This window comes from Terrapene carolina, unplaced genomic scaffold, assembly GCF_002925995.2.
Source record: "Terrapene carolina triunguis isolate 2854851 unplaced genomic scaffold, T_m_triunguis-2.0 Scaffold212, whole genome shotgun sequence".
NCBI lineage: Eukaryota > Metazoa > Chordata > Testudines > Emydidae > Terrapene > Terrapene triunguis.
In genome coordinates, this window is record NW_020664563.1 from 8,119,111 (window position 1) to 8,146,146 (window position 27,036).

The 27,036-nt window shown below is 46.4% G+C and overlaps 1 protein-coding gene across 2 annotated transcripts; it reads right to left on the minus strand.

Moving 5' to 3' along the window:
• Window positions 1-483: 483 nt before the first annotated feature.
• Window positions 484-26,631, minus strand: LOC113407535 (calcium load-activated calcium channel). Of its 2 annotated transcripts, none has more exons than XM_026656148.1 (7): window positions 26,522-26,631; window positions 25,706-25,783; window positions 20,153-20,212; window positions 16,183-16,229; window positions 15,404-15,471; window positions 10,822-10,966; window positions 484-673 (listed from the first exon to the last, which is right to left on the minus strand). In XM_026656148.1, exons 1-7 carry the CDS (start codon window positions 26,589-26,591, stop codon window positions 575-577), a joined length of 567 nt encoding a protein of 188 aa, XP_026511933.1. In that variant the 5' UTR covers window positions 26,592-26,631; the 3' UTR covers window positions 484-574. The 2 variants fall into 2 exon arrangements, with proteins under 2 accessions (XP_026511933.1, XP_026511932.1); XM_026656147.1 differs by lacking the exon at window positions 484-673 and adding an exon at window positions 9,089-9,367.
• Window positions 26,632-27,036: the final 405 nt, after the last annotated feature.

A 27,036-nucleotide genomic window follows, 5' to 3' on the forward strand; every position in this document is an offset into this window, starting at 1 on the left:
GAGGAAACAAACTCCAGCTTTAGATGTATTTTTCCTCCCATTCATAGAATGGCACTGAACATACCTAGTTTCCCTATAGATGGGTTCCTAATACACAGAGGTATTTAGCCAGTTTGTCTAAGAGAACTGGGACACAATCAGTACTACAGCATGATGGTGCAAGACTTTCCAAAATCTGTTTATTTTACAGATCTTTGGCACCTGATTCAGGTTCCCTCTCATGGCTCCAAATAAGGTTTTAGTATCCTTACAGTAGTTCTATAAAGCAAGACAGTTCCACTGTCCCTGCAATGTGATTAGGTTACTACATTTTAAATACAAGGGGCTTAAACGTTTATTACACAGACACACAAAACACATCTCACGTTATCTGCCAAGAACTTTGCTTCAATCGTGACAGGCTGCTTGTAGAACACGCCCAATACAAAGATGCTTCCGTGAAGGCAGTACCCATCCCAAAGGCTGCTTCAAATTAATAGCCTGCTGTGGAATCCAATCTTGTTACAAACTGAGGGCAATCTGTCTTTGATATTGACATCAATGGGAGCTGCTGTGGAAGGTGCATGACTATACTTCAAGAGAATTTCCCAGCTTGAGGAGGGGGACCGAGGAAGCCCCCTGCCTGCTTAGTGGCAGCCCGCGAAGGAGCCAGGCCAAGCATCTTCTGAATATTCTGTGAAAACAAAAAAAGAATGATGTGATGATGGTGTGGTGAGAAGGAAGCCAATACACAGGTGAAATCCTGGTTCTGTTTAGACCAGTGGCAAACCTCTCATTAGCTTCAACCTCCAGGGTTTTACAACTCAGTTTAGCCAGTGTATATATGTGATATATCTGTATCCATGCAAAAGGGCCCAGAAAGTATGCAACCCAGAGAGATTAACTGATTTATATGCATAATGAACTGCAATTGGAGGTGGGCCTAAGCTCCAGAGTTTGTTTCCTGATCAAGCTTCCCACAGTTGGAGTGGGGTCCAGTCCAGGGCTGCAATTCAATTTTAGCTTCACCTACATAAGTCATAAAGCCAATGGGTAGGTAATACAGTTCTTGTTGCAGGCTGCAGCCTTTGCCTATTATGTTTTCTTTAAATTAAGATGGTAACATTAGATATCTTTGCAATTCAACTACAATGCATACGCAGTAGCAGCTTCCTGTTCTCTGCTTACAGGCAGAAAATCTAGGAGCAGCACGTTGCTGTTTTCACACATTCCAAAAACCACTGTCAAAGGAGGCTGTAAACGAGACAGGAAGGATCTTACACAATACAATCAGAACTGGGTCGCCCACCCGGCCACCACAGGAATTGTTGAGCTCCTGCCACAAGTCTGAGTACAGAGCTGATTTCTGTGCTAATGATGTAGATGGAAACAGTGTTTTCTCTCCTGAGACACATGGTACAGTATACCTACCTATCAACAGGTTTCAGAGTGGTAACGGTGTTAGTCTGTATCAGCAAAAACAACGAGGAGTCCTTGGGGCACCTTAGAGATTAACAAATTTATTTGGGCATAAGCTTTTGTGGGCTAGAACCCACTTCATCAGATGCATGGAGTGGAAAATACAGGAGCAGGTATAAATACATGAAAAGATGTGGTTTGCCTTACCAAGTGTGAGGTCAGTCTAAGGAGACTATTCAATTGACCGTAGGATACCAAGGGAGGAAAAATAACTTTTGAAGGGGTAATGAGTGGCCCATTTCAGACAGTTGACAAGAAGGTGTGAGTAACAGTAGGGGGAAATTAGTATTGGGGAAATTAGGTTTAGGTTCTGTAATGACCCAACCACTCCCAGTCTCTATTCAGGCCTAAGCTGATGGTGTCCAGTTTGCAAATTAATTCCAGTTCTGCAGTTTCACATTGGAGTCTGTTTTTGAAGGTTTTTTTGTTGAAGAATTGCCACTTTCAGGTCTGTTATTGAGTGACCAGGGAGATTGAAGTGTTCTCCTTCTGGTTTTTGAATGTTATGATTCCTGATGTCAGATTTGTGTCCATTTATTCTTTTGCGTTGAAAGTGGCAATTCTTCAAACAAAAAAACTTCAAACACAGACTCCAACATGAAACTGCAGAACTGGAATTCATTTGCAAACTGGACATCATCCGATTAGGCCTGAATAAAGACTGGGAGTGGCTGAGTCATTACAAAACCTAAACCTAATTTCCCCAATACTAATGTCCCCCTACTGTTACTCACACCTTCTTGTCAACTGTCTGAAATGGGCCACTCTCATTACCACTTCAAAAGTTATTTTTCCTCCCTTGGTATCCCACTGTCAATTGAATTGTCTCCTTAGACTGACCTCACATTGGTAAGGCAAACCACATCTTTTCATATATTTATACCTGCTCCTGTATTTTCCACTCCATGCATCTGATGAAGTGGGTTCTAGCCCACAAAATTTGTTAGTCTAAGGTGCCACAAGGACTCCTGGTTGTTTCTACCTATCAACAAAAATAAATTTTTGCAGATGACCTTGTCTCTGCCTTTGTCCACTGGTTAGATTTTTGAACACAGTGTTTTAATGCAACATCACACTAGTGTTAATGGAACATTAGGATTGGGGGAAAAACCCCCACAAAAAACAAGCATTTTCATCAGGAAAGTCATACTCATAGCAGAATGCTTAAAGATTAGTATTGTACTGAGATTTGTGTGAAGCTCCGTTAAAAACAGCACAGTGCAATTAAACTACATTTATTTAGTTTCAACACTGGATCATGTTAGAAGCATGATATAAGCAGAGGGCATCCTTCACTATAATCAATACCAGTGTTCTAAATGATGCAAGCTTAAATGGTGCTGGAGGGACAAAATGGAAAAATCTGAATATGCACAAACCAAAAGAGGATAAACTACTGAACGGAGTTTCTTCACCCTTGAATGCCTTCCTCAAGAAGATTGTCAACACAAGCCAACTAGGAAATTTCCAGCTTCTACCTTTTAGAATCATGAGATTTTTGTGCTTTGAAGTGGAACATACTGAGAACTTCCCCACTACTTTGACACTCACAGAGCAGAGAACCAAAAATTTTACACACAAAAGACAGAAGTCACTTTCGGGCAGAGGGTATGGAAAATTTCAGCCCAAATACAAATATGTAAGAGTTACAAGCAATTGAAAAAGGAAAGGAGGTTAAAGGGAAGTCACATAGCTTTATAGCATTTGCCGATGGCAAACATTCTACTTTTTACAATTACACACAAAGCTATGTTAAAGAACATTAGAGTTGCAAAGTCAAGCACCCATAAATTAGGAAATGTCAGAATTAAGGTTGTCAGTGTAACCTTAATTTGGCCCCCTTGTGCATATGCACGACGACAAAATCTTTAATTATAGGACCACATAGTATTTTTTCCAGCCTGCTCTGGGGATCAATCAGGGCTGTGTAGTGAACAAGATTATGGTCTACTTCATTTGTTGCAGAAGTTGGAAGGTGCATAGTGAATAAGGCAGGAAACTGAAGGAAGAGCAAGGACATTCTCATGGTTGAGACAGTTAGAATGCAGTTCTGCAGGGCTGCATTCATCTCTGCCTCTATTACAGAGCTCATGTGTGATGCTGCACAAGTCACTTAAACCAAACTTTTTCACAAATGGCCACTAATTATGTATGCCTCATTTACTGGGTGCCCAACCTGAGGCCTGTGATAGGAAGATAGTAAACAAAGGGTAGGAATAAATGGCCAGTTTTCACAGTGGAGAGGGGTAAATAGCAGGGTCCCCCAAGAATCTGTGCTGGGAGCTGTGCTGTTCAACATATTCATAAATTATCTGGAAAAAGGAGTAAACAGTGCAGTGGCAAAGTTTGCAGACGATACAAAACTATTCAAGATAGTGAAGTCCAAAGGTGACAGCAAAGAGATACAAAAGGATCTCACAAAACTGGGTAACTGGGCAACAAAATGGCAGATGAAATATAATATTGATAAATGCAATGCATTACACATCAGAAAATGTAATCCCAACCATACATACAAAATGATGGGGTCTAAATTAGCTATTACCACTCAAGAAAGATGTTGGAGTAATTATGGACAGTTCTCTGAAAACATCTGCTTGATGTGCAGCGACAGTCAACAAAGCTAACAGAATAATAGGAACCATTAGGAAAGGGATAGATAAGAAGACAGAAAATATAAGACACTATATAAATCCATGGTGCACCCACACCTTGAATGTTGCATGCAGTTCTGATCACACCATCTCAAGAAGGATATATTAGAACTGGAGAAAGTACAGAGAAGGGCAACAAAAAGGATTAGTTAGGGGTATGGAACAGCTTCCATCTGAGGACGGATTAAAAAAAACTGGGACTGTTCAGTTTAGAAGAGATGACTAAGGGGATAGGATAGAGATCTATAAAATCATGAATGGTGTGGGGAAAAAAGTGTTATTTATCCCTTCACTTAACACAAAAATCAGGGGTCACCCATGAAATGAATAGGCAGCAGGTTTAAAACAAACAAAAGGAAGTAGTACTTCTTCACACAACACAGAGTCAGCGTGTGGAACTCATTGCCACATGTTGTGAAGGCCAAAAGTATAACTGGGTTCAAAAAAGAATTAGTGTATGGAGGATAGGTCCATCAAAGACTATTAGCAAAGCTGGTCAGGGACGCAACCCCATGCTTTAGGTGTTCCAAAGCCTCCAACTGACAGAAGCTGGAACTAGGCAAAAGGGGATGGCTCACTTGATAAAGTGACCTGTTCTGTTCATTCATGCTGAAGGATCTAGCATTGGCCCCTGTTAGGAGACAGGATATTGGGCTAGATGGACCATTGGTCTGACCCAATATGGCCGTTCTTATGTTCTTATGATTTGCAGACATGTTGAGCACTCATAGCTGCAACTGAAGTAAATGGGAGCTGTGCTCTGAACATATAAAGCCGTATAATGCTAAGTACTTTGCAAATCAGGTCCTCAGCATCTCAAACTGGACACCTAAGATTAGTGAATACTTTTGATCTTAATCTCTCTGGGCTGCAGTTACCCATCTGTAAAATGGGGCTAATACCCCCTCATCTCACAAGAGTATTGTGAAAATAAGATCAGTAATGTTTATTAAAGCACAAAGCTGGTGTAGTGTTGAGTATGAGAGAAAAGCCCCTGAGGAGATTAATAGTTCTGTCTTCAGAACGGGGTTTGACTAGTGAGAGTAACCAAGGCCTGGGGCCACGCATTGAACAATGAGAAAACATGGTAAGTAGTTGCTAATGAAGTGAGCACTGTCCATCCTGTTCACTGAATGAGGCAGCGTCCTGTGGAAAAAACAGCGAGTGGTCATGTGATTAAAGGCTGTATCAGGGATTGGCAACCTTTGGCACGCAGCCTGTCAGGGAAAGCCCCTGGCAGGCTGGGCCGGTTTGTTTACCTGCAGTGTTCGCAGGTTCAGCCGATCGCAGCTCCGACTGGCCGCGGTTCACCGTTCCAAGCCAATGGGGGCTACGGGAATGGTGGCCATCGGAGCTGCGATCAGCCAAACCTGCGGATGCTGCAGGTAAACAAACCGTCCCGGCTCGCCAGGGGCTTACCCTGGTGGGCGGCGTGCCAAAGGTTGCTGATCCCTGGGCTGTATCATAACACATATGCACAGGCAACCTTAATTCTGGCATTTCCTAACTTCTGAGTGCTTGGATTTGCAACTTTAGTAATGTTCTTTTAACACAAAAACCTGTGTGTAATCTCCTGGGTTTTTAAAAAAGCAAACTGAAAAAAAAATTCCATCATGTGGCATTATATTGATGCCCATATGATTCATCAGCAAGGTTGGAACCTTTAGATCCAACCCACAGACCTCTGCCACTTGCACTACCAGAGGTAACTAATAGCATGGAAAATTTCAGCCCAAAGGGTTAAAATTTGGCCAGGTTATCAATAACTAAAAATAGGGCCTTGTAACAGGAAATACTGGCGAACTTTAATAAAAGGAGATGCTACCACCCCCACCTGTGATGAGATACATGTACACTATAGTTTAACTCAGTGGTCTCCAAAGTTTTTTGATCGCGCACCCCATCAGTAAAAAATTTTTGAGCACGCACCCCCTGCTCCCGGCCGAACTGCCGAGGGGCGGGGGGAGGGGAGAGGAGAGAGCGAGAAAGCCGCTCGGACTCCCGGCCAAACTGCCGGGGGGGGGGGGGAGGAAGTGGCGCTGCTCCGGTGGTGCGCCTCCTGCCGCGCACCCCAAAGGATCCTCTTTCGCAGCCCACTTTGGAGACCACTGGTTTAACTAACAAAAACATTAAACACAGTGGAAGGTCCCTAAGTAAATTGATAAGTTCTTGCTTCACCTTCCTACTTGTGGGATAGTTGCTAGACAGGGAACACACTGAGATGTGTTGTATCATTTTAGGAGTAAGATCTGTATATAACACAAAAACATTTTGCTGTGGGAGGCTCCATCTTGTGTCTCTTGTCCCAGTACTATTTGCTCCAGATATTAATAAAGAAAGGGAACAGCTATTGAAAAGGGACTCAATTGACCAGTAGGGGGTACTGCAGGATCAGGACTGAGGTGCACTGATAGAGCAAAAGGGGAAGCTTGCACTGCATCCTCCCGACTCTTGTCGATGTCATCACTCAGCCCTCTACGTTCTAGCTGGTCAGACAGATCTCACTGGTGGGAGGACGGATTATGAGAGTAGAGGCAAACAGACATGTTGACCTGAGCCAACTATACCTGAGCCAAACTATAACCAATCCGAATACTACACACTCTCTGGCCAGCCTTTCCTTTCCCACAATTGTAGAGTTCTCTCTCCAGCAGACATGTAGCTAGCATCATGCTGATAAATGATTTTTGCAAGACAGTGATGTTAAAATTGCACAGAAGGTCCCAGACACTGATGCTGGGACTAAGGGCTGGTCCACACTAACCCCACACTTCGAACTAAGATACGCAACTTCAGCTACGTGAATAACGTAGCTGAAGTCGAAGTATCTTAGTTCGAACTTACCGCGGGTCCACACGTGGCAGGCAGGCTCCCCCGTTGACTCCGCGTACTCCTCTCGTGGAGCAGGAGTACCGGCGTCGACGGCGAGCACGTCCGGGATCGATTTATCGCGTCTAGACAAGATGCGATAAATCGATCCCAGAAGATCGATTGCTTACCGCCGGACCCGGAGGTAAGTATAGACATGCCATAAAAGTGTTATGGAGGCCTGCACCATGTTGGGTTCCCACGGCATAGCACACACTCTTCTTCTCTAAAAAGGATGCTGTGGGCAGCACACTGTTACCGATGGGAGCGGAAGAAAGAAGCAGCAGGGGAGCAAGAACATTTGTATTACACTAGTCTCCCACCACCTTGTCTTTTTCTTTGAATCCTTTCCATCCCACAATCAGTGCAGAGAGAATGGATGTCATTTCTGTGCAAAACTTTTAAGTGCCCTAGGAGAAGAAAACTAACCAGGACTGACCTCCTGCCCCACAATAATCAGGACAGTTTGTGGGAAAGAAAGATGTGCTCCCTCTCCTGTCTGCAGGGGGAATCACTGGCCCCCACTCCCACCAGGAGCAGATCTTGAGTAGAGGACGAGGACAGGTCTAAAATTCAAGCATGTGTGAAAAGGAAACTAAATATTGGCAAGCCTCTGTGTAATAAAGGTTTATTACTCAAGATAAACAGGACAGGTGAAGGCTGTTAGTGCACTAACAGGAGGAGGGGCAAAGGAGATAACTGACATTCTGCATCACACCCAATTCAGCAGCAGACTTCCTCAGCTGAAAGGCAGCAGCTCAATGGCCTGTAGAAAGCCTCTCCCAGCAGCAGCCCTCTCTCCAAACAGGAAGGCATGAGGAACCACTGGACAGGATTTACGTGCAGGGGGAGATGGGAACAGTGCAGAGGAAGTTACTCACTGCAAGTTGGATATTTCAGGAGATGCTGGCCCCAGGTCACAGGCAAAAAGGTGTCGAGCATGGCTTGAGGAGTTTCCTCAAGGTGAAGAGTAGCTGTGCTACCACTCCCCACCCCATAAGCAATGCCTGTTTAAATCAGCAGCACTTGATCCCCACCAGTTAGTCCTCTCCCAAAGCAGATTGACACACTCACACCCTGAACTAAACCCAGGCTCTGCCTCAACTTAATGAGTTCTGGGGATTCTCTCCCACACCGCTCCCCCACAATGGACTCTGGGATATTCCCCTGTTCTCCCACTATTTAATTCCAGCGCCCCACCTCTCTGCAGCTCCTCTCTTGGGCTATTGCCCGCATGGAATGTAGAGGGGTTCCTCCACCTCCCAGCTCTATGGGGACCAGTTTAAACTACAGTTTAGAGGTAAAGACTTGAGTATGAAAGGAGCAGCTACCTCTTTTAATGTAGTGCTAGGAGTACAAAGTACATCAGTTCTACAGGGAATAAAAAAAAGTGTTAAACTAGAGAGGCTGCAGCATATGAAGCTACACAGCTGAAAAACCCTTTCCAAGGCAATGGTGCTACTCCCCCCACCAGGCCATTAACAGGGACTCTCTGTCACAAGTAAAGACCCTTACTGGAATTTTCTATTGAAGGCTTGTTGGACTGAACAAGCTGAACACCTAGCATTGAAAACCTGAGTGTTTATGCCTAGCCATTCATTTCGTGCTGCTTCTAGTCTGTTTCATTGCAGAAGGTGACAGCAGGAAATAGTCAAAACTGGAATTTACCATGGGAATTTTTTATTTTAAAAACTTACAAAAAAGCCACTTGGGATTTTTCAGCCACTGAATTCCCCAAGTATCCAACTGGTGCAGAGCAGACATGCAGCAGCCAGCACAATCTGAGTTTCACTCTCACTACTCGTGGCCTTTCAAGGGTGCAAAAGAAAGTCTATTGTGTTAGACTAGAAAGGCGTAGAGCCACATTGTAACACAAATTGGTGGCAAGGAGAGTTTCCCCTGCAAGGCACTTGCTATCTGGTGAGAGATTCACTGGGGGGCAGTCACTGTAGAAACAACACAAAAGCTTCCCAGTGGGTGACACAGAAACCACAAAAACTAGACAAACCCCTCAGCACACAACAGCACCTGCTGTTCTAGTTCCAGGCCAGGGAAAGAGCACTTGACAAGACCTGCTGTGCTGAGAGCATTTAATAAGGGGTCGGTGGACTTGATGGCTTTTGCTAATTTGTTTGCCTTGTTCCTTTACACAAGACTGGACACAGATCTGATTTAATGAAGGATCCTGCTGTAGAAGGAGGGAGAGAATCTGTTTGATCCATGCACTTATTCTGGGGTAAAGGAGCTTTCATTCTATTATTGAGCCACTTCACCAAGCCCATCCTGACCCCTCTGTTAGAAGTTGGCACAAGAGTCATTTCCTCTGCTGACCTGCTGTAAGGGTTTCTAAGTCCCTTGGCACCTCCAGAGGAAAAAGCAACAGAGATCTGCAGATCAAGGAGAAATAAGCAGCAAGCATTCAGGAAGTGAACCAAAGCAAGAGGAAAGATAAAAATAGAGAACCATCTAAGTGCATCAGCATTAATCCAGCTTCCAGAGTCTATTAGCCTCTCACCACTCCCTGGAGGAAAATCAACAAGCAGAACACACTTTCAGCAGCACTCAAGTCCCACTGGTCCTCACCAACACAGACTGACACTCCATCCAACCTAGTCATGTGCTAATAGCAGATCCACTGTCAGTTAAACAGCTACTTCACCGTTATCCCTGCTTCAGTGCATTGCAGCTGATAAAATGATGGCATCACTGTGGCAAGCTATTCTCAACCACAAAGAAACTTCCCATTTTCAGGGCCAGCAGTTCTCCCTTGTAGCAGAAGGGCCTGTGTATGGGTCACAGTCCACCATGGTGGTAAATTCTTAACAGTGTTCTCTAACGTGGCCTTGCATTTTGTCACACCAGACCCCGATTCTATAAATTACTTCACCCACTGGTGATTGGGAATAGACAATACTCTGAAGGGAAAGCTATTCAGCCTTCAGAGAGAGTCATGTATTAAGCAGGCAAGGGGAGGGAAGAGAATAAGGCACTTGAGAAAAATGCAGGTTTGACCCCAGACTTCCTTGCTGCCTCAGCAGATTTTTTGGACACAAATTGAGCCTTTTGGAGAACAAAGGCAGCTTACATTAAGGCTACATTGCATCTGGGAATGAGCGTCCCAGCCTGTGTCCACAGACTTGTGCTGGCAGGGCTCAGGCTAATGCTCTAAAAATAGCATTTAGATCGTGCTTTGATGTTGCAGCTCAGGGTCTCAAGCCCACCCCGCTGGCTTCAGAGCCTGAGCCACAACATCTACACAGAACCATTTTTAGAGTGCTAGCACAAGTCCCACTACCATGAATCTGAGAATTTGGGCTAGATGGCTCACTTCCACATGCAGTGTAGACATGACCTCAGAGTACACTAAAGGAGGAGTGTTTTTCTTTCTGATATGACTGCACTGACAGGTTTTTAGTAAGGACTTTTTCTTAGCAATCCAGGCATCTTCTGAAGCCTGCAGTGAAGTCAGTGAATCATGCAACTTGTTCTTTGCCAACAACGATCCTGTCAAGCCACAAAGTTACATGGAGACACATAGCAGGGTGGAAGCTATTTCCACTGGCTCAGTCTGAATGTCCTGGAGTAATCCTGCTGATTTTAGCCAGGTCTCCCCCCCATGGGCTGAGAGAAGACCTCCTACAAAGTGAGACTTTTCTGCACTACATTTCCTTTGACAGCTAAGCCTATGGGAACCAGAGGTCAACATGAAAGCTTCAAACAAACGTAGATCAAAGACAGACTACATGTGCTAAATTGGTTATTGGGTGCTTGCTACTCCTTACTGGGTGGCAGATCAATACCTGCCCCATTCCCCACCCATAGGAAGCAGCTCAGCACTCACCTGTCGGATAGACATGGTGCAGAGAATGTAGAGGAAGATGAAGGAGCAGTCAGTGTAATCCTCCCCGAGCAGGTTGCGATGGGACAGGCCCTGGATATAGGAGAGGGGGATAAAAGGAAGTTTTGCCACCACTCGGCCGTCAAATCTGAAAGAGAAGAGATCACTTAATGTGAGACGTCAACCAAGTACCCAGCCTAGAGAAGGGCTTCAGTCTGGGACAGTAATTGGGTCCCTGGATTGCAGAAAAACAGATTAAGTGTTTTAAATGAAACAGGCCTCCAAGAGGACAAAACCAGATGGAAGATCAAGTCAAAAGCCCAGAAAAATGTTGCCCCACCTTCACATGCACAATACTAGAGAGACTAATATATACACACCTGCCATCCTCAAGCCCCTGCATATCAAAGTGGCCTGCCATCCACTGGATGGACTGTGCAGGCTTCCCTCAGCAGATGCTGTGGAATGACAAGGGGTCCCTCCTGGAGGTCAACCTATTAACGATTACTGGTTGGATAAACTGCTGATCAAGGTTTGTGGGACACAGACTAAGAACTTTCTAATCAACATCCTCAAGTACTGACACCTGCTATTTAAAAGCCAAGTGACACATAGGTTTCTCCCAGAGTTCTGTAACACTTGAGTCAAGAGACTGAATTACCAGCCTGTTGTAATACAGTTACTTTATGCAGACTCATGGATTTTTGTACTAGAGGTGTGTGCTCAGCTTCAGAAGACAAAACAAAGTCCAACTCTTTTTTTTTCTCTCCAGATTTGCTACATTTATCAGTTACCAAAAGGGATGTGGGCAACCGCCACGAAGAGAATTCCTTTTCATACAATACTCCTTCTCTGCATTCGCTCTTCAGAAGCAGGGGACATTGTATATTCCCCCAAGGTACCTGTGCAGCTCCAGGAGATGGGAAGCATTCAGTACTACATTCCAGAGATGGAGACATGGTGTGAATTTGGACAGACTGAAGAGATTCAGCCTCTGAAACCAGACAGCCAACACTACCCTTTGAAGCAGTGTGCATATCATGCTGCATCAGTGTATGCTCAGAGTTTGATGTTATTTTCTCCTTGAGTGCTGATTTTCTAACAGGTGTTTCTGGTTTCAAGAGCTCCTAAATGAGCATTCTTTCCTGTGGAGAGGCATTCACACAGAGCTATGGTTCTAACATGTGCCGACATCTCACAGGCAGTTTGGCAGTAGGGCTAGGAACGGATGTTTGTCTCCCTGTAACATCCCCAGTGTTTTAGGATTCTGCGTTACTCCTACTGTGGGAACATAGACTAGCTCAGAGGTGATACCCTGAGGTACCTACCTTCTCTTCTGGCAGGTGACCTAGGTTTTAAGGCACACTCTTGTAGGGAATTCTGTAAGGTTTGATGCTTTAAGCATGGATCAGGACTTATGAGTAAGATGTTAATGTCCAGAGAGAACCAAGGTAACTTCTCTCACTAGATACCCCTATCTGCCTGGATCCCAGTCTAGTATTCACTCGCAGATCGCCCTACCCCTAGCAGACATACGTTTTGCCTGGATCCCACCAACCTACAAAGAGATTGCCCTGAATGGATAATCAGGATCCTCATGCTAGATCCTCAACCTGGCATTCTGCTTTTAGTGTTCAAGCCAGCCTTCCTGCACCTGTCCCTCCCATCCCTGTACCGTGTATTACAGCTCCCATTTTCAAACAGCAAGAAAGGGGCTAGTTACCGTTCTCTGTATATATATGTTGCATGTACAAAGCCTCTCTGTAGGAGTCATATGCCTAACTGTATGGCCATGGCTTTTAGGCAGTAGCTGACAGAAGGGGTACATGGCCAACCTACATTCTATTGTCCAAAGGTATACACAGCATGCTCACTCCAGACAACCTATAGTCCCTCTCCCCCAAAACTTTAGGCCTTGGGCTCTCCAGCAGTGGGGGGGAAAGAAGTGGGTGAATGAAGCAATACACTGACTCTTGTTCCAAGCACAAGCAATCTCCTTTTCTCCTTCCCAACCCTGAATCCAGAGCACCTCTGTAGGTGGCTAGGTAGCCATGACCTCCCAGGAAGTGGCCTGAGGAGCCCAGCTAAACAGTGATTGAACACTGTTCTTCTGCAACCAACATCTCTTCTTGATACCACATCAAGAGAACAGCAATTGGTGAAGGTGTCAACCAGCTCTCTCCCTCCTCCCCGAACAGCCCTACAGATTTCAGATGAGGGCATGGCACTGACACAAGTCACTGAAGCTGCCCTTCACACACAGGTACACTAGCCAGCTCATAAGACTGGAAGCACAGTCTTAGCCACTTAGATTGCCATTAAGCCAAAACTGTCAAACCTTTAGATTTTTCTTTAAGTGCCATAGAGTCTCTTGGACTTGCTAAAAGGGTTAGTCCTGTTTAAATAATAACGGAGCTCTCTGGACATCTGGGATGTGACATCTAGAATGGGCAGCTTCACCTTCCTGCGATAGTTTTAGAAAACAGACAGCAACATGGCATGATTTAGACTTTTTTTTTTTTTAAAAAAAAGAAGATAATTTTAAAAGTCAAGACTGAGTGAGGCCCAACTTCTAATAGGGGAAGCTGGCGGTAGCAGACTGTACTCCAGAGACTGAGAAGATGGCCACCAAGAATGAAAGTTTAATCACAAGCATCAGTAGGTTCTAGGATGGAATGATACATAGTTGTAAGAACCTTCAAAAGTAGTTTTAGCAGCTGGACAAACATGGAACCCCTGCACACAGAGGTGGGGGAGAGAGAGAAGGAGAGAGAGAGAATTGGGACCACAATCCAAGGCCCTCCGTAAAGCAAAGCACACAGAACACAACTGCTTCTGCCAGGTGGATGCAGAACGCTGGCCTTGTAGTGCAGTTTCCAACTATGTATAGGAGGAGCAGGGGGTGGTTCCAGATGGTTGACTGTTTCTCTAATTGTGCTTGTTTGTCTGCACCTCCCAGGGACTTTTCCTTCCCTAGAGATAAGGGTCAGAACAACCCTCACCCAGAATGAGCTGCTTGTAAGCATAACCTGGGCCCTTCAAAAGACGCAGATCCCTACTGAGTGCCTCAGTGAGGGGAATGGTACAAAGTATATATTTCTGCCTCTCTCTTTGCCCAACATACTGAACTCCCGGTGGATGAACAAGGGCTCCAGCCTCTAGTGTTCTTCAGCAATCAGGGAAAGAAGCACATACTTTGTCCTGCAAATGCACTGCTGGAAAATTTAGGGCCAAAGTAGACACTATGGAAGGAAGGGTGCTTTTGTTAAAGCTCTACAGCGGGGCGGCATAGACCTGTCTGCCTGCTGCTGTGAAGACAACACGAAATGGCAGACTCTTCAGTGGGGAGGGACCCCCACTGGTTCTGCACCTAAAGCTGCACTATAACTGACCTTAGTACAACAAAGAACTGTCATCGGCAGAACATTTTTAAGTGCTGGCATTTATGCCCAGACCCTAATACAAAGGGCTGGACTTTGCTTCACTTCACCAACTGCAGGAAGTGTCCCTTCATATAAATTATTTGTATCACAGAGCACCCACAATATACTAGGTACTGTCTAAATATAGTGAGATTTCCTAACCTGAAGAGCGCACATCTGAGACAAGCTGCATTCACCCTTCCCAAAGTACATCAAGTATCCCCCTCAGTGGCTCTTGATGCAGCCTTTAAGTTTCATATAAGCATCATGGCAGAGTTGGGACTTGAGGAGGGACTGGAAAGTGTCTTTATGGTCCAGTTCAGAGAGGGTGTTCCATACAAACGGCTGCACAGAAGAAACCACAAAGATGGTTGTGGGATAGGTGGACAAATAAGGAACTGAGGATGGCATTACTGGTGATGGGGAAGGTGACAACACGAGCAAATAAGCAGGGCGGGGTAGATTTGTTTGAATGACCAGTTAAGTTTGAGACATCCACAAATCCAGAGGCCAACCATGGGACTACTGTCACAATCATTGTGGACAAAAATCCCCCAGCATTTTTTTGTTTGTTTGTTTTTGGGGGTATTCTGACAGTATTATTTAGACATATAACCATATGAAAAGTAGAGCTTATATAAATACCCTAGTCAATTCCAAAATCTTTTTTTCTTTAAGCATCTCAGCTTCTGGAAAAAAACAAAAAAACAAAACCCAGACTACTGCTTTAGAAAGCAATGAAGCAGCCGATGCAGCTGTGATAGAAAGGTCTGAAGACTGTGGAAGGCTGCCTGATCTCTGCAAAGCTATTCTGAATTAGCCAGACTTTCATCCTGGTCATATATTCCAGAACAGCAAGCATGTTCAGTTGTGGCTAAAGTGCAGCCTAGAGAATCCCTGCATGCAATGCTCCATGCTGAGCTGAGCAGAAGCAATGAGTGCTGTGACCTGCAGATTCGCAGGCTGCACCTCCATATCGAAGAGGAGGAAAGCTGCAGTTTGATCCATTTTATACAAATTAGGTGCAGTTCTCAGTGGGACCCCATGAACATCATTAGAATGAGTCCAAGTAGCAAAGGAGAGAGGGAATGGGATACATTCACTTTGAAGGCTTGGAGGGTGGACGGGGTGGGGGGGGGGGGGCAGAGAGAGTTGATACTTACATGGAGTTGAACATGCCCATGAGGGCAGTAAAGCAAAAGCCAATTGCAAACATGGACTTCATTCGAACCTGCAACCAGAGAGGTCAGAGTCATTCATTATTGACAGCTAATGCAGAGAGAAACAAACAGATTAAAAATAAAGGCAAGTCCCACAGTTAGGGCTTGAGGGCTTTAATGCTGAATAATGGGTTTTGTGCATCATCGTCAGGATCAGAAAAGAAGGCAATCTTTCAGCTCACTCTCTCAGCTTGTAGGAGAGGAGACCAGGCAGAAAACTCTTAGAAGGATTGAATAGCTACGAGTACTGGAACAGCCATGAGAGGGATCATAGGGGCGAAGAGCCTATGGAGGAAAGGGAGCGCTCAGGGCTGTCCTGTTAACCAAGAGGTTGACCACTCATAAAGAAAGGGGAGTCCACAGGAACTGTGAGGACGGAAGGGAAACAACAAATGCAGTGGGCTCACTAGGAAGATGGGGTGGGTAAGTGGAAAGTCAGGAAAACTGCTTTTATTTTGGAAGCACTAGAGAGATTGTGGGGGCGGAGGGGAATGAGAATTAATGAAGCTATGTGTGGAGTGAAGGGGCGACTAGTGTAGAACTCAGAGCCACACTGTAGCTTGCAGATGTCAGAAGTGCAGCCCATGGAGATATGTGAATATGAGCACCTACGATCTGTGCTTTAGAGTATAGAAATTAAGGGTGATCCTTCACCTCCTGGAGAGCTCAAGATCTAGCCCTTCACTAGTTTGGGCATTGCCCCTAATTTACAACATTCTTACCATCGACAGGTCCCTGTTGTTGTTCTTCAGCTTCTCCTCTTGCCTCTCTGTAAAGCAGGAAAGAGAATAGAGGTTATACCAACCCAGACACCAGAATGATTTCACTTTCAAGCCTAAACCTTCCTTGCTATCCAAGCCAGTAATAGTTCCAAGACAGACTCCAGCTCTGTATGCCAGACATTACAGTGTGAAAACTGCACACAGCCAACTGTCCTTGAATCGGAACAACATGCAGCAGAACAAGTATATGAGGTTTGTCAACATTCAAAGGTAATGCACAACAACTCAGACAATGGGCATGACGACATACGGACATGTCAACTGGAAAATCAAATAGTGCTTGTAAAAATCAGGTACTGTCAGCATATTTTATTCTGGAAGTAGTGTTGTTCTAAGAATGTTATTTGCATATCAAATCTTATTACTGTAAGGCAGTGGTTTTCAAACTGCGGGTTGCGACCCAGTACTGGGTCACGGAATGTAAGGCACTGGGTCACGGCGGCTCTGGTCAGCACCACCAACCGGGCCATTAAAAGTCCCATCAGCAGTGCTGCCCGGCTAAGGCAGGCTAGTCCCTACCTGTTCTGACACCGCGCTGTGCACCGGAAGCACCCAGCAGCAGGTCCAGCTCCTAGGCGGGGGAGGCCACAGGGCTCCACACACTGCTCCCTCCCCCCGAACACCAGCTCCGCACTCTCATTGGCTGGGATCTGGGGGAGGGTGGTGCCTGTGGGCAAGAGCTGCGCGGAGCTGCTTGTGCCTCCGCCTAGGAGCCAGACCTGCTGCTGGCCACTTCCGGGACACAGTGCGGTCCTCGGTGCCAGGACAGGCAGGAAGCCTGCCTTGGCACCCCTGCTGCGCCGCTGACCGGGAGCCGCCAGAGGGGAGCCTGCCCCACAACCCAATCCCTTGCCCCAGCCCTGAGCCCCTCCCCCAAACCCGGAGCCCCTGCCTGCACACCAAACCCCTTATCCCCAGCCCCACCCAATCCTGCACCCCCAGCCCAGAGCCCTGACCCCCTTCTGCACCCCAGCCTCCTGCCCCAGCCCTGAGCTACCCCAAACCCAGAGTCCCCTCCTGCACCCCAAACCCCTCATTCCTGGCCCCACCCCAGAGCCTGCACCCCAGCCCAGAATGCTGATCCCCTCCCACAGCCCAACCCCCTGCCCTAGCCCTGAGCCCCCCCCAAATCTGGAGCCCCCTCGTGCACCCTAAACCCCTCATCCTCAGCCTCACCCTGCAGCCCTCACCTCTGCACCGGCCCTGAGCCCCTCCCACACCCCAAACCTCTCGTCCCCAGCTCCGTTGGGTCGCAGGCATCAACAATTTTCTTCAACTGGGTCACCAGAAAAAAAGTTTGAAAACCACTGCTGTAAGCAAATGCACTACATATGTTAACTCATACTTCATTACAGAGGTGTCTGTAGGGATTCCAAGGTCAGATCACCAAAGCTGCACTTAAAGTAGGACAAAAATCCTACTGTTTCACACTTCAAAAGCCTAAGGAACCATTCATACAAAGATTGGATTTTCTATGCAATATTTAAGTAAAATATGTATACTAGCTTTCTGAACAGAACACTTTAGGATACTCCTTTTGGAAACATTGCGCTGCGTTGCCCCTGCCATTTCAGTCACCACAAACTCCAAGTTTCACACATCTCATGCAAAGGCCACTTCAAATTTTTTTTTTAAAAAGTTATTTTTATTTCCCTTATTCAGGAGAGCTGTTTTGTGCTATGTCAAGGTCAGCCAATGGAACAGTCATGTTCCATCTGCTATTTCCACTGCCCCATCTCGCCAGTCCTGATCCTCTCAGTGGCTAAAGATCCAGAGGCAGCCTGGAAAAGCCACAGATATGGGGTTGAATAGGAATGTGGAAAACCACAAGAGATATTGGAAAGGGAATGTGAGTGAGGCCTGGGGAAGTAGTCTGTGGCAGTGCAAGGTTTCTGGGAGTCCAGCATCTCTATATTGGGATATCAACACAACAGATGGGCCCTAAAGCACTGTTGCTGTGAGTAGCACCAGGAGAGTCCTTCAAACACCAAAGTTATAAGCAGCTGAATATAGAGGGTTACAATGGGAAGTGTTTGGTGAAGCAATAGTAACTCTTCTCACCCGCCCCTCCCTGTTTCTCATAACTAGAAATAACAATATTCAAATTTTAAAAAATAATTTTGACAGACAATATTGATGTTTATTTTTAAGCTTTTTAGATTTAACCATTTAAATGTTCAGTTGGGGGGTGGGGGGGGGTCAGACAATTATGACTAGACACAGATTCAAAAAGTTAATTCTTTATAACCATTAACACAGTCAACATCACATGTGAAAATATACAAAATAAATATCCTTGAATCCACAAACGATCTCTCTTTTTATTATTCATTCACAAGTCCATTTGTAAGAAGCCTAATTCAAAAGTCTAAATCGGTGGATTTTGACTCTAATAAAAGGTCTCAAGAAGCATTTTTCTTACTTTGCCGATCTAAACTTCAATCATAGATGGAAATATTTTTTCAGTTTGTGTGTACAATGAAATTGACATTTACAAACATTTACCAATAAATATCTAATCCTTCCAAGCCCACTTATAACTTTATCAAACAAACCATTTAGGCTAGAATTTCCCAGGCTTGCTTTATGACTCCAGTTAACACTTCACTAGCTCAAAAGGGCATTGTAAAAATAACTTCATTAGTGCTAGTGAGGCACTCATACTCAAGTGATGAATAGGTGAGAAGTCCAAAGGGAAATAAGACATTCCTTGGTCACAGTAGGATTTGGATAGTTAGCTGTAAATAAAGTATGAGTCCACACTGAATAATGAGGATAAGAAGGAATAGCAAAAAGCTTCCTCTTTCACTAAGCACCTTCCATCCTATGCACTGAATTTCCCACTGATTCTGTGGGAAAGAGATGTGCTTGTGTAATTAAGGCCTGTATCATAATGCACACGTGAAAAGGAAAGGAATTAAAGCTCTGCACCTAGGAGAAGTCCAGAGATCACCAGGTTTATATGTAGGAAAAGCTATTTTAAATCATTATAGCTATTCTGGGCCTTATACAGAACTTATTATAAGGAAGACACCTGGTTTTACAGGAAGAGGAATGAAAATACAGTCCCAATAAGTTTTGTATCTGTCTAGGATGTTACTGATAAATTTTCTGTAACAATTCAACTGGTTGCTCTGCATCACTCACTCATGGCTTTAACATTTGAGAGTAATGTGGCCATTCTAAACACATTTTCTCTCACATATCCCCAGACAAAACATTATGTTGAACTGGAGTTAAGGAGTATACATCAGTAACTTAAAGGAAAAGACACATTAAAGGAATGTTGTAATTATCCCCAAAACAAATGCTACAAACGCAGCTGAGGCCAAGTTTGAAAGAAATCTGACCACATTTAGATATAAAGATGCCGTTACGACACCCATACACCCTTCACTCCATCCTACAGTCATGCTATGAGGAAAAAATGAAAAATCTAACCTCTAAAAAGACAGGTTTCATCCAATCTGGGACCACAAACGCTAACATGTATTCCGATAGTCCCACAGTTATTGCATGGCGATAAAGCATTGCAGCAATGAGCTCTCAGGGATAACATCTGGGAACAGTTAAGGCTAAAAGACTACTTGGTCTGGGTCCATGTGACCAGTCCCGCTTATGCAGCAGCGGGCATTGGAATCCCAGTGCCACTGGGTTTGCCTAAAGTCAATCTAGAAGGGAAGAGGCTAGTTCCCTTGAAATAGGCTCCAACAGTCCACAGGGAAGAAGAGAAAGTCACATTCTAGCCATCCCATCAAGAACAAAGTCTCCTCCCATCCCCAAATAAAGTGTTAAAGTTTTAAGGGGGGATGGGGGGTGGAAGGAAAGGGAAAGTCATCTCCAGCAGCTTCTTCTCACAGCCCCCCGCTCACTTTTGGAGCATCACACCTCCCCCCTCCCCAAATCTTACCTATTTTCTTTTTTTGCTGTCGGCCTGCTGATTCAGTTATCGTTTCCTTCTTCTTTTCCACTACAAAGGGCAAAGACAATATAGAATCACTTTCACACAAACAATGAAGAGTTATGCTACTAATCCCTTCTCTTTTCCTCTCCCTTACACCCAAAACCCTCATGCAGACAGGAGGAGGAGGAAGGAAGCAAGATACAGATATATGTCTATGATATATGTTCAATGTCTTATAACCTGCCAGAGCTGGACTGATACAAATGTTTACAAGCCCAGGAATATTTTCCAGGCCCTGATCCTAGATGAGGAAAAGAACAATTTCAATCCCTGTCAAAAGCCAGACTTTTAAAGCCTGCCAAAGGAGCCCATTACACTGTGAACCAAGGAGCTTGAGTATCATTTTGGTTTAAACAGACCTTGCTGATTTGTCATTATGAATTCTAGACAGTACTTTCAATTCAACAAGTGTGATGAAACAAGCTTTATGGGAAACTCTGATCCTAGCTATCTGCAGTGGGAAGCAGAACACAGAAAGGCCTGTGTTCTGTTATATCCCTTCTTCACAGGCAGGCATTCTCAGTGCAAGTGCTGCGCCAGCGGTCTCGCACAGCCAGCTCCATTCTTGCTGGTCATCCAATTAGGGCTGAAATATTTCCAATATTTTGAAGTTAAAAATTAAGTAACAAGTCTAAACTTAGTTATCAAAGCTACCAGAAAACCAAGTAACACAACCAATCCAGACAGTAGACACTCCACAGATTGCTCCAAGCAAAGCCAGATAGTCACAAGCCAGAGTGCTGATCAGTTGAGACTGTGATCCAGCAACTATACTTTTCAATCTGCAAATGGAATCACCTCCAATAGCAGAGAAATTTGATTGACATTCCCAGAAAGTGAAAGCCAAGTTTTAGTTTCAGGTTTACATAGCCAATATCACAATACGAAAATGGGATGATAAATGTTAAAGTACGGTTATGATAAGATAAGTGATATTGATCGCCTTTTTTCAACGGCACATCTGTATATCTACTTTACCAACAAACCCATTTTCACTCCTGTTGTCCCATAGTGTCGGCGCTGAAGACTTCTGTCTCACATATTAATATATCAGTTCAGTTTTAATGGCAGAAATTTTAATCCTGGTGATAACCAAGACAGAAAGACTACAGCTAAATTTCCAGATCACAGGAGAATAAGTGGTGCTAACAGATAAAATTCTTATGACTCATAAGCCAACCTTGCACAATTGTCAAAAAATGAACAGCCCAGGCACAAACCTACTCATCTGCTTTTACCACAATGCTGCTGATGAAATGTTATTGGTGAAGTTTACTTATCCATAAACTAAATCACACACCGCAAGCAAGCAGGCCAGTAGGATTATGCAAGGGTGACATAAACTGAGCAAGTTTGCTCAGAAAGGTCACTAGGGGTAAATAAAGTGGCACAACATCATTTTTATTCTCACTATAACCACGCTTCAGTCTTGCAACTTCTTCCATTGCCAGATAACAATCAGACATCTATCCTGAAACTTTCAGGCTCACTGAGTTTTGAGACATGGCTGTGCCATATACCACGAGTATGTTTTTGTTGAGAGATTAAATTATAAACACTCCCCCAGTCTAACAGCCCTAGTTTATTCACTTTCAAGACCCATTTGTTTTCTGTAGCTGTGATAGAATGGCAAGGCTCTGGCAGAGGAGCCTAGTGATCTTATCCATGGTGGGGGGTTTTTTTGTGCTGTTTTATTGGTTGTTGCTGTGGGTACATTGACAAATGGTTGAAAGGCGTGGCAGGAGTGGTCTATTTTACAGTTGTATATTTAAGAATTGTCAAAGGACAGATAAGTGCTCCTTTTAAAACGGATATGTGGATAAATTATGATTAATAAATGCTAATCAAATCTGAAATTGTAGCTAATATTTGTTATTCTCAACTCTGCCACTCAAGCTCGAACTCACAAGCATTAACGTTAGCAATTATTACTGGTGTATGCACCTCACATCTGGCTCTTCATGGAAACACAAACCAGAGATAGGAGGAATTACAAAATAATCAGAGTAAAGTCTCTACAGCAGGGGTGGCCAACCTGAGCCTGAGAAGAAGCCAGAATTTACCAACGTACATTGCCAAAGAGCCACAGTAACATGTCAGCAGCCCCGCATCAGCTCCACACACCCCTCTCCCCCCACTCCCAGCATCTCCCGCCCACCGGCAGCCCCACCAATCTGCGCCTCCCCTTCCCTCGCTGCACCTCCTGATCAACTGTTTCATGTTGCGCAGGAGGCTCTGGGGTGGGGAGGGGGAGGAGCGAGGGCAGGGCACTCTCAGGGGAGGGGGCAGGAAGGGATGGAATGGGGTCAGGGCCTGTAGCAGAGCCAGAGGTTGAGCAGTGAAGTCCCCCCGGCATATTGGAAAGTTGGCGCCTGTAGCTCCAGCCCCGGCGTCGGTGCCTATACAAGGAGCCACATATTAACTTCTGAGGAGCCGCATGTGGCTCCAGAGCCACAGGTTGGCCACCCCTGCTCTACAGCAATCATTAAACAGCAGAGATTAATCTATACCAGCTGCTTATAAGTTCTACAGCACCCAAACGAGTAGCACATTAACTCTAAACCCGGGGTGGGCAAACTAGGGCCCGCGGGCCACATCCGGCCCATCAGACCTTTTAATCCAGCCCTCAGCTCCCGCTGGGGAGCAGGGTTGGGGGCTTGCTCCACTCCGGCGCTCCAGCCAAGGAACGGGGTCGGGGGCTTGCCCCACTCCGCGGGGCTTCCGGGAAGCAGCCGGCATGACCCCTCGCCAGCTCCTATGTAGCATGAGGAGGCACGGCCAGGCGGCTTTGCACTCTGTCCCATCCGCAGGCGCCACCCCCGCAGCTCCCATTGGGCTGGCTGTGCCTCTGCATAGGAGCAGGAGGGGTGACATGCTTCCTGGAGCTGCTTGAGGTAAGCACCGCCCAGAGCCTGCACCCGAGAGCCTACCCCACCCCCCCAAGGCCCAGCCCTGATCCTCCTCCCACCTCCCAAACCCCTTGGTCCCAGCCCAGAGCACCCTCCTGCAGCCCAAGCCCCAGCCCAGAGCCTGCACCCCCAGCCAGAACCCTGACACACACACACAGTACCCCAGCCCTGATCCCCCTCTTGGCCTCCGAATTCCTCGGTCCCAGCCTGGAGCATCCTCCTACACCCCAAACTCCTCATCCCCAGCCCCACCCCAGAGCCTGCACCCACAGCCAGAGCCCTCACCCCCCCTCCAACCCAACCCCCTGCCCCAGCCCGCACCATGAACTCCTCATTTCTGGCCCCACTCCAGAGCCTGCACCCCCAGCCGGAGCCCTCACCCCTACTCCCAATTTCGTGAGCATTCATGGGCCGCCATACAATTTCCATACCCCGATGTGGTCCTCAGGCCAAAATGTTTGCCCACTCCTGCTCTAAACCCTCTGCTGGGGTTTCAGTTGCTTTCATAACTTATACTAGTAGGTTTTAGACTTAGCTACTCTGCGCTGTCTTATATGCCAGGAAAAAGTATGGATTGGATGAATGGACTATAAGGTGGATAGGAAGCTGGCTAGATTGTCGGGCTCAACGGGTAGCGATCAATGGTTCAATGTCTTATTGGCAGCCGGTATCAAGTGGAGTGCCCCAGGGGTTGGCCCTGGGACCGGTTTTGTTCAACATCTTTATTAATGATCTGGATGATGGATTGCACCCTCAGCAAGTTTGCAGATGACACTAAGCTGGGGGCGGGAGAGGTAGATACGCTGGAGGGTAGGGGTAGGGTCCAGAGTGACCTAGACAAATTGGAGGATTGGGCCAAAAGGAATCTGATGAGGTTCAACAAAGACAAGTGCAGAGTCCTGCACTTAGGATGGAAGAATCCCATGCACTGCTACAGGCTGGGGACTGACTGGCTAAGCAGCAGTTCTGCAGAAAAGGACCTGGGGATTACAGTGGAAGAGAAGCTGGATATGAGTCAGCAGTGTGCCCTTGTTGCCAAGAAGGCTAACGGCATATTGGGCTGCATTAGTAGGAGCATTGCCAGCAGATAGAGGGAAGTGATTATTCCCCTCTATTCGGCACTGGTGAGGCCACATCTGGAGGACTGCGTCCAGTTTTGGGCCCCCCACTACAGAAAGGATGTGGACAAATTGGAGAGAGTTGAGTGGAGGGGCTGGGGCACATGACTTACAAGGAGAGGCTGAGGAAACTGGGCTTGTTTAGTCTGCAGAAAAGAAGAGTGAGGGGGGATTTGATAGCAGCCTTCAACTACCTAAAGGGGGGTTCCAAAGAGGATGGAGCTCAGCTGTTCTCAGTGGTGGCAGATGACAGAACAAGGAACAATGGTCTCAAGTTGCAGTGGGGGAGGTCTCGGTTGGGTGTTAGGAAACACTATTTCACTAGGAGGGTGGTGAAGCCCTGGAATGGGTTACCTAGGGAGGTGGTGGTATCTCCATCCTTAGAGGTTTTTAAGGCCCACCTTGACAAAGCCCTGGGTGGGATGATTTAGTTGGGTTGGTCCTGCTTTGAGCAGGGGATTGGACTACATGACCTCCTGAGGTCTCTTCCAATCCTAATCTTCTATGACTCTATGATTCCAACTGGTCTTCTCCTGAAGGCTCAGGAGAGAGGGAGACAGAAGCCAAGCCGATCTTCTGTCTAGCTGTCACTTGCTTAAATCCCTTACTTCACTTATTTCTATTGATGCTTTTGCGCTCCACTTTTACCTTATACCATAGATCTTCCAACTCTTCCTCCACCTCTCTATCTTCTTCCCTCTATCTCCATCCTTCATTTTCTTTGCTCTTTTTACTGCATTGTACTCCCTCCACCCTTCTCCAAGTCATTTCAGGATCATTTTATATAGAGAGGTTGTACTTAAACTGGTGCAATCAGTTTAAAAAACAGTTTAAACTCATGCAACTTCTGTATGTGTATGTATAAGGTCTTCTTTCTTCCCTCACTTTTTCCCCTCCTACCACAAAAATCATCCTCCCTCATTCTCCTCTGGCACCTTTAATCTCACTCCTTATCTATTCCTCCATAGTCTCTCATACCATTCAGCTAACCACGATTCTTCCTCTTTTCAGTAACGCCTCCTGCTCTTTCCTCCCCAGATCTGGAGTCCCTCTCAAAGAGCACAGGCAGGATCCCTAAGCTCACCTCAGTGCAGCTGGTGGAATCTATATACATAACCACTGGCTAACCGTGCTAAGGAAAGAGAGGCTTACACTCATCTCTGTTCCCCCCATTCTTCAGTGGAAGTTAGGTAGGGGGTGGAATTAACATCAGGACAGGTCTCAGTACTAACCCTTCTCCTTCCAGTGAAGGACAAAAAAGGATAAAGCTAGGGGCTGGCTCCCTCAGACCAGAATGGCAGTAGTCATGTTTATAGCTCCCAAGTATTCTATGGTGAGGTAGGGACCCTCGGGAACAAACAGCAGGCACCTCTTGCCAAGAGCAGACCCTACTTTGAAAAATCCTGGAGCAGAAAACAATGAGAAGACAAGAACAGCCATAGTATGTATGGTGTTTGAAAGGCAACACTTACATTTTTTGCTTTGTTTTTCCACTTCAGCTTTCAGTCTCTTGTATTTCTCTGTTCTGTAAACCAGCACCCATGTTATACCTGAAACAAGCATCAGATAAAATAAGGGGACAATGACTTTCTATACAGCTCTATTGCAACTGCCCCAGGGCTGCTGCAATATTTAGATTTGGGTACCTTAACAAGGAGAAAGAAACCCAGAAAACAGCAACATACAGTAAGCAGAGGGCTGTCTTTGTCAAGGAAGCATTAGATGCACTGAATGGCACAGACACCTCTGTGAGAAGCAGACCTCATATCTCCCAGCACTTTTATTGCTGAAAGTTATTTACCTCAGAAATCTATAGAAACCGATACACACAACTGAGGCTGTAGAGTCATTTTCACTCTGTCCAGCCACGATATGTACACAGTCCCCATCACCAGAGCCCTTAAAAACCTGTAATGCATTTCTCCTCACAACCGCCCGCGAAGGGCTATTGCCCCCATTGCACAGATAATGGCGAACTGGGGCACAGAGTCACCCACGGTCGCTGTGGCAGAGCCAGGCCTGGCCCTTGGCCTCAGGGCTATCGCGCTCGGGGACCCAGGCCGGAGCCCCACTATAGGCTCTTTGGGTGACCAGAGAGGAGCCCCTCCCCTCTGAGCGCCCGGAGCCCCACTCGCAGCCTGCCTGCTCCTGAACCGGGAAGGGGCTGGCTCGGAGGCTGCTCACCGGGTTACGCCTGGCCGGCGCCCTCTCCCTACTGGAACACGCCGGGGGCCAAGGAGACCGCCCGGCAGCCCGGCCACCCCAGCGCAGGCCGCGACCCCGCTTACCCTCGGCCAGCAGCGCCGTGCACACCGAGATGAAGACGATGAGGACAGTATCGGCGAACATAGTGCTCATGGTGCCCGCAAACCCGGAAGAGACTCCCGCGCACACACGATTAGACCGGAAGCTACAAAGGGTCCGACTAGCAGCCTAGCAACTGGCTCTACTCTCCGGAAGTGATGTTACTCAGATTTCCGGCAACAAGGCGACCGCCAAGCGGAAATCCCGCCTACAAGTAAAGGGCGGGAAGAGCTGCTGGTTGGGCGAGTAGCCTGCCAATAGTGACGTTAAATTCACCTCGCGCCAGGGCCCGCTCAGTCCCTCAAGCTGGAACCAGCCTCCCCCTCATGGGGCTTTTTTCGCAGCTCGTGGGTCAGAGGGCGCCGGACCCCAGCGTCCCTAGCGCCAGGCTGGTCTGAGTGCCCGGTCGGGCCGCGGCTTCCCCCTCAGCCTGTGGGGGTGCGGAGCCGGGCCCAGCTCGCAGCGGTGTTGCGAGCCCCGCCCTGCGCCCGCGACGTGT

Bases quoted from the DNA above. Each gene is read 5' to 3' on its own strand.
- LOC113407535 (XM_026656147.1), bottom strand. From the start codon at position 26,591: ATGAGCACTATGTTCGCCGATACTGTCCTCATCGTCTTCATCTCGGTG. The intron at 15,472-16,182 runs GTAAGAATGTTG...CTCTGGTTGCAG, and splicing joins ACAACAGGGACCTGTCGATG to GTTCGAATGAAGTCCATGTT. The intron at 9,368-10,821 runs GTGAGTGCTGAG...CTTGATCTGCAG, and splicing joins GCACCATGTCTATCCGACAG to ATCTCTGTTGCTTTTTCCTC.